Source organism: Mandrillus leucophaeus, unplaced genomic scaffold (genome assembly GCF_000951045.1).
Source record: "Mandrillus leucophaeus isolate KB7577 unplaced genomic scaffold, Mleu.le_1.0 Scaffold11, whole genome shotgun sequence".
Taxonomy (NCBI): domain Eukaryota; kingdom Metazoa; phylum Chordata; class Mammalia; order Primates; family Cercopithecidae; genus Mandrillus; species Mandrillus leucophaeus.
In genome coordinates, this window is record NW_012099209.1 from 838,256 (window position 1) to 845,876 (window position 7,621).

At 53.0% G+C, this 7,621-nt stretch overlaps 1 protein-coding gene across 1 annotated transcript in view; it reads right to left on the reverse strand.

The window, feature by feature from the left end:
• HAUS8 (HAUS augmin-like complex, subunit 8) overlaps window positions 1–6,690 on the reverse strand; it is a 33,529-nt gene extending 26,839 nt beyond the window's left edge. The window contains exons 1-2 of the mRNA XM_011991032.1: window positions 6,530–6,690; window positions 3,296–3,403 (exon numbers count right to left, since the gene is read on the reverse strand). Coding sequence (XP_011846422.1) covers window positions 3,296–3,403; window positions 6,530–6,690 — 269 coding nt within the window. The remainder of the gene's footprint in view (window positions 1–3,295; window positions 3,404–6,529) is intronic.
• Window positions 6,691–7,621: the final 931 nt, after the last annotated feature.

The following is a 7,621-nucleotide window of genomic DNA, read 5'->3' on the forward strand; positions in this document are numbered from 1 at the left end:
GGCCGAGGCCAGGTGAGTTCCAGGCGGCCTCGGGTTGGCGACTCGAGCTCGAAGCCTGCCTGTGGGGGCTGCGCAGAAGAGGGACGGAGCTGAGGGCTGATGGGGGACGCGACGGCAGGGGTCGAGGGGGCGGGAACGAGCCTAGGGGTCTTGGAGAGGTTGCTGGGGATGAGTTGGAAGCGAGATGGTGAAGGAGAAAGTGGATGGAGATGGAGCTGGTGAGGGAGTTCGCGGGCGTGGGGGGGGTGAGTCTTGTGGCTTTGAGCAGCTTCTCTGAAGAGGACGTGGCTTAAGTGGTAATTGGGGGGTCGCAGGAAACGGCGTTGTGGGGAGGCAAGGAGGCGGGAACGAGAGGCCCAGGCTGGGGGAGTGGGCAAGGCCAGTGGCGGGACAGCCGGGGTGCGGTTGGGGGGAAGGGGTGCGAGACCAATCTGGGGACGTCTGCCCGCGCGATTGAAGGAAGGGTGTCTGAGAAGAGGGCGGCGCCTGGCCCCCAGTGGGCGCTCAGTGAGTGCGGGGAGTTCTGAACTAACTGATGCGGCAGCCGGCTATTGGGAAGCGGGGAAATGGGAGCTGAAAGGGAAGTAAACGGAGTAGAAGTCATGGTAAGAACTAAGGGTAGGCTTAGGGAGGGAGGGCCAGGAGAGGAGGGAAGAGAAGGAAGGGGATAGAATGGCCCCGTGCAGATAGATGTTGAGGTGCAGCTCCTGGAGATTCCGTCCCGCCCACCCTCCCCTCTTGATTCATGTCCTTCCTGACTTCACACTCAACAGCTGGGTGACCGGGGACGTGTCCCAACACCCTGTGTGCCAGTCTCCTGGTCTTGGAAACGGCACCACCCTCCCTTTAAGACAGGACTAGCGGGATTCTGGGATTCCCTCGATCCAAGGAAGAGACCTCAGGGCCGGCTGTGAGGCCGGAACTGTTTTTCAGGAGGGAGTGTACATGCACCCTCATGTACAGGACTGTTGCCACCTCCGCAGAGCTGCATCCTTGGACTTAAATGGGTAAAACGACATACAGGAAATCTGTCCCCCGGTTGCTCTGAGCTCAGCCCTGGAGAGGCACGACAGCCACCAGTCCTCCTTTCTTTCCTGGGCACCCTGGAGGCGAGGGATCTTTAAGGGAAGGCTTCTCTGTGCCTCTCTCTGAGGTGGGAGCTGGTGGGGACACTGTGTTTTGCAGCCAGAGGATCCTAACTCGGTTTGTTTTTTGGTGTTGGAGTCTTCAGAATCTTAGGGTGTCCAGGAGTAGCTGGAGGTGACCTGGGAGACAGGAAAGTTACTCACATCTGACAGGCCTGACTCTTGTGGCCCTGGCAGGAACTTTGTGCAGGGTGCTTTCTCCCCTTTCCCAACTGTAGAGATCTTAATCTGGGATCTGCCAGAAGGGCTGGGGAACCCCAGCTTATATTTAGTTGATAGCTCATTCAGGAGATGAACCTGGGTAGTTGGAATATAAAGAGGGCCACAGAAAGATAAGTATCCCCTTCACTTCCAGAATATCCTAGCCTTTAGGAAAGGTGGCTTTGGCCTGGCTTGCCTCAGGACATGCAGTGACAGCCCACAGTCATGCCTCTTGCAGACATTGAACTGTGGGCTTGCCCTGGCCAAGACACCCCAATGAACAGGACCGGGATCTTCTGATCCCACAGCCCTGCGATCACCTCTTCCTGCCGCTAGAGAATGGCCAAGCAGGGTCTTGTGAAGGAAGCACTGTGTTGGAGATCCTGGCTTTGCTTGAGTCTCTGTTCCTGTTTCTGTCCTCTCACCTGCAAAATGAATGAATTGACCTCCATCAGCGTTTTTCAACGTGAAACCCAACTCTTCTCATCACTGTCTTGTCTCCAGTCCATGTCCCCCCACTCCCGGCCTTGAACTCCACACAGCACCCCCACTCTTCATTCCTGGCTACAATGATCCTGCTTTTATTCCGTTTTCTATTCTACAGTTTATATCCAAAAATGATTGATTGATTGATTGATTGGTTGATTGATTTTTACCGCTTCTTCATCGTCCAAATAAAAAATTGCATTGTCGAAAGTGCTTTTGCACATTGCACCTATTCCCAAAGCTTTGGAAACTGCAAATTTCTGGAAATCCCGAGGCAGTACCCTCCTTCGGGTCCAGTCTGGTGACTCAGTGGAGCAGGTAGAGATGTGGGAATCTCCCCTTTCTATTTGGCTGTGGGATTCATTATTTTCTCCCCACCGGGACCTGTTAACTTGCTGCCTCCCATTCCTCATCTCTTCCAAATGGTGTGTCTTGGGTGGGCCTAGATTTCAGTTAGGCAAGGGCTGATTGTGCCAGGCGCTTGGTAGATTCCTGGGGACAGAGGTGCCCCCCTCCCACCACTCCCACCCCCGCCGCAACCTTGCACTTCCTCTTCAGAAAGAATGGAGTTCAGGCTAGGCCGCGGTGGCTCACGCCTGTAATCCCAGCACTTTCGGAGGGAGGCCAAGGCGGGTGGATCACAAGGTCAGGAGGTCAAGACCAGCCTGACCAATATGGAGAAACTCTGTCTCTACTAAAAATACAAAAATTAGCCGGGTGTGGTGGTGTGTGCCTATAATCCCAGCTACTCTGAAGGCTGAGACAGGAGAATTGCTTGAACCCAGGAGGTGGAGGTTGCTGTGAGCCAAGATCGTGCCATTGCACTCCAGTCTGAGGGACAGAGCGAGACACCCTCAAAAATAAACAAATAAAAAAATAAAAAGGAATGGAATTCAGATCAGGTCATCAGTACAGCAACAGAGGGGCCACAAGATATTATGGGGGCAGAATTAGGAACAACCAATGCAAGCTTTAGGACAAGGGGGATTCCAGCAGGTTTCCTTGGAAGTGGTGGCTGGCCCCAGGTCAAACCTGGAAAGATACCACATGTTAAACCACGCCGGGCAGAAGGGATTGCTCAAGCAGATACCTTTGAAGCCCGGCCTGTACAGAGCATCCCAGCTCTCTCATTCTGCCAACCGGCAGCACGAGAGTCCTTGTTCTTATCTTCCTGATACAGAAAGGCCCAGGCAGGTGATAACTTCAGAGATGGTTCCTTGAGCTTTCTAGAAACATGCAGGATCCTTAGTAACCTTTAACTGGGGAAGCCCAGATCTCCAGGGCAGTTTCTCAACCGCACCACCGTTGACATTTGGGGCTGTGCACTGTAGAACGTTGAATAGTGTCCCTGGCTGTCACCCATGAGATGCCAGTAGTATTCCGTCCCCTCTAAGGGGTAACAACCGAAAATGACTCCAGTCATGGCCACGTGTCCCCTTGGGGCGGGGTGGAGGCAGAATCACCTCCGCAGGTGAAATGTGATGCTCATTAGTACAACCTGGTTCCCCTCTAGGGCCCATCGTTGCCTCAGTGGGTCCTTGGTGTTTGTGGAGCCCCCTGAGAAACTGCCACTAAGAGTGGGAACGGGGGCAGAGACCAGGAACTGAATCCTGCCATCCAGTCAGTTCTGAATCGGAGGGAGCGGGTCTCGATAAAAAGGAGGAACAGTTAGAAACTGACTGTGGCGGGGGTTAGGCAACGTGCCCGAGGGTGGACAGCGGGTGCCCTTGTCTTTCTCTTCTTTGTCTTATGACTGACCTGGATTTCTGGAGGAACTGTCCTCGCCTTAGAACGATCTGTTGCTTTTCTTCTGAGATTAGAGGTATTCGATTCTCTCCCAAGAGCTACTTTGGAGGTTGCCCTGGATAAACGTCGCTTTTGTAAGCTGCGTTATCTCTTCTGTGGACCCTTTCGCCCACCCGTTCCCAAGCACACACTGCTGAATTTTTGTTCTTGGTCTATCTTGCTCTCCCCTTCCCTGCTTGGCCCCCTCCTTGACCGTGACTTTGCTGCTTTCCCTTGATTGGAGGAAACGCTCTAGGGCCACGGGACTGACGGTCCCTTCTGGGCGCTGCCCCCGCACCCCACCCACCAGCCCTTTGTGTGCCCGGCATCCCCAGCCCAGCTGTGCCAGGCTGCCCCTGCTCGGCCGGCCATTCAGACAGCCCCGGGCGGCCTCTCGGCAGAGCAAGACAAGCCCTTCTCTTCTGCCCTCGTGGTCCCTGGAGTGGCAGAACAAAGGGCTCTGTCTCCACACCAGCCCACCGCCACAGCCCAGAGCCCCGTTCCCTTTCAGTTTCTATCGTGGCTGGGAAAGAGCCTCAGAGATTAGGCATGTTTCAGAAATGCAGCTGACGAGTTTGGGTTCTACTCATTTCCTCAGCCAGACTTTCTGAGCCGGAGCCTGATGATAAATAAAGTAGTGATTCAAGGGTTCAGCCTGTGGGTTCGTCGGAGCGATGAATAAGATATCCTTGTCTGACTCACTTGTTTAAAACCCCTCTCTGCCCTGCTGCACAGGGCTGTGTGTGCAAGAGAAGGAGCCCCGCTAGGCGTATTTCATGGCTGTTGTTGCTGGGTGCCTGAGTTTGCTAGGGCTGCTGTAACAGAACCGCACGCTGGGTGGCCAAAATGACAGAAATATATTGGCTCGCAGTTCTAGAGGCCAGACGTTTAAGATCACATTCAAGATCAAGGTGTTGGCAGGGTTCGTGCCTTCAGAGGGCTGTGAGATCTGTTCCAAGCCTCTCTCTGATGGCTCATACACAGCCGTCTCTCCCTGGGTCTTTACATCGTCCTCCCTTTGTGCCTGTCTCTGTGTCCAGATTTCATCTTATGAGGACGGCAGTCATAGGGACGGGGGCCCACCCTAATGACGTCATTTTAAGTGAATCATCCCCATAAAGACCCTGTCTCTAGGCCAGGGTTGGTGGCACACGCCTGTAATCTCAGCCCTTTGGGAGGCCAAGGCAGGAGGATCACTTGAGGCCAAGAGTTTAAGACCCACATGGACAACATAGCAAGATCCCATCTCTACAAAAAAATACTAAAATTAGCTGGACATAATGGTGAATGCCTGTGGTCCTAGCACTTTGAGAAGCTGAGACAGAAGGATCACTTGAGCCTGGGAGTTTCAGACTACAGTGAGCTATGATCATGTCACTGCATTCCAGCCTGGGTGACAGAACAACACCCCTATCTCAAAAAAAAAAAAAAAAAAAAAAGGCCCAAATATACTCATACTCTGAAGTTCTGAGGTTTAGGATTTCAATATGTGAATATTTGTTCGTGGAGGGGAGTGGTGGACACAGCTCAGCCCATAACACTGAAAAAGGGGCAAATTCAAATTGCATTTTTATTTATTATTTATTTGGGGGGGGGGACTGTCACCCAGGCCGGAGTGCAGTGATGCGATTCAGCTCACTGCAACCCCTATCTCCCAGGTTCAAGTGCTTCTCCTGCCTCAGCCTCCCAAGTAGCTGGGACTACGGGTGTGCGCCACCACACCCAACTAATTTTTGTATTTTTAGTAGAGATAGATTTTCATTGTGTTGACCAGGCTGGTCTTAAACTCCTGACATCAGGTGATGCGCCCGCTCGCCCTCCCCAAGTGCTGGGATAACAGACGTGAGCCACCGCGCCCAGCCTCAAATTACATTTTTAGGTAATACAGGAATCTGGGGGGAAATGATCGTGTCAATAGAGAACAGGTCCATTTTGTCTTTTCTCACTCCTTTAAATAAACACTTTAAGGGTGAGTAGGTTGGTTGGCTGCATCAATTTTGGAAGCTCCCTGTTGGGAATTTTCCAGATCTCACACTCATACATTCAAGGGTGACTAAAGAGAGGTGAGAGGCCTGATGCAGTGGCCCATGCCTGAATCCCAGCACTTTGGGAGGCCGAGGTGGGAGGATCACCTAAGGTCAGGAGTTTGAGACCAGCTTGGCCAACATGATGAAACCCAGTCTCTACTACAAATACAAAAATTAGCCGGGTATAGTGGCACGCACCAGTAATCCCAGCTACTTGGGTGGCTGAGGCAGGAGAATTGCTTGAACCGAGGAGGCAGAAGTTGCAGTGAGCCGTGATCCCGCACCACTGCACTCTAGCCTGGGCGAGAGAGTGAGAGCCCGTTTCAAAAAAAAAAAAGGAAAAAAAAAACAAAAAACAGAGGTGAGGACCCAGCCCAGGGAGGAGTGGATCCCGTGGGATTTTACAGGAGATGTGTTGAGGGCCAGGCCCACGAGACCGTGTGTGCCTGGTGGGGAAGCAGGATGAAGTTTACAAACAGGGCATGGGGCGGGGGTGTCTCTGCTCTCAGTATTGCCGGTGTCAGGGGCAAGGGATATCCAAAGTAACTCCATTCAGGGACCCAAGTGACCTTAGGATCAACTGCTGTCACAAGTGATTGAACAAAAGAAGTTTCTGGAATGTCTTAAAATCCTTCAGCAAAAAGGAAGTATTGGCTGGGAGCCAGGCTCAGAGCTGGCCCTTGGGGAGACTGAGGAGAACAGAAATAGCCCTCGCCTCTGTTCAGATATTCAGCCAGGAGTCACGAGCATGAAAGTCAAATTAATAGCCCAGTGGGGTCTGTGAAGGTGCCAGCAGCGGGCGAGCCTGTGATGGGAGCCTGCCTGGCCTGGGAACTCGCTTATGGGAGAAGTGGGAGACCCGAGAGCTTCCCCCGTCAGCCGTACCATGGGTCATCTGCCTGGGAGGTGGGTACCGCTGCTTCCTCACGAGTGAAGTCACAGCGGCACAGCAGCAGTGGGAGGCTCAAGGCTTTGCTGTGGATCTTCCCAGGCTCACTGCTCAGAGCATCTCCACGAGGAGGCGTCTGCCACCTCCTGCATCCCATTCCAGGGCAGATGAGATCGGGGGCAGGAGGGTGACGTTTGAGATTTTGATTCCCAGGGTACGGGGACTCACGCAGGGCTTTAATTTCCTGGTGAATGTGCCATCGGGGTCAGGGGGTAGCTTGTCCACTGCTTGGGAAGACCCCTGAGGTCCTCGTCTTGTCACGTGGAGATGCTATTTATTGGGTGGGCATGAGAACAAGAGAGGCAGAGAAAGTGCGGTCGTACTTATTTGGCCCATAGGCGCCATGGAAACTGGTTCCTTTTCCCTGGGTGGTCCCTTGGGAGTCAGCCCCATGATTTAGCAGGGAAGGGAGAAGGTAAGGGTTGGGGTGTCCTGGAGTGAAGAAAGTGGCCTGAACCGGGGCAGGTGCCTCCACAAGGCTGGCTCCTTCTTGCACCCCGCACTCTCAATATCCTGCAGTCAAGTGAGCATGGGGTTGGAACCGTGCTAATGTGTCAAGGGCCCATGAGTTCTTAGGAGGCTGAAAGTATGCAAATGTTCCTTTTTTTTTTTTTTTTTTTTTTTTACAGGGTCTTTTTTTTTTTTTTTTTTTTTTTTTGAGACAGGGTCTTACTCTGTCACCCAGGCTAAAGCGCAGTGGCATGATCTTGGCTCACTGCAGCCTTGACGACCTCCCTGGGCTCAAGTGATCCTCCTACCTCATTCTCCCTAGTAGCTGGGACTGCAGGCAGTCACCACCACGCCAGGCTAATTTTTGTATTGCTTATGGAGACGGGGTTTCACCGTGTTGCCTGGTCTGGAACTCCTGGGCTCAAGCGATCACCCGCCTCAGCCTCCCAAAGTGCTGGGATTACAGGCATGAGCCACCACGCGCAGCCACTTTTCTGATTGATTTAAAGCATAGCTTCTCAGCCGCAGCATTGGTGACATTGGGGGCAGATCATTCTCTTGGGTAGGAACTGCTGTCT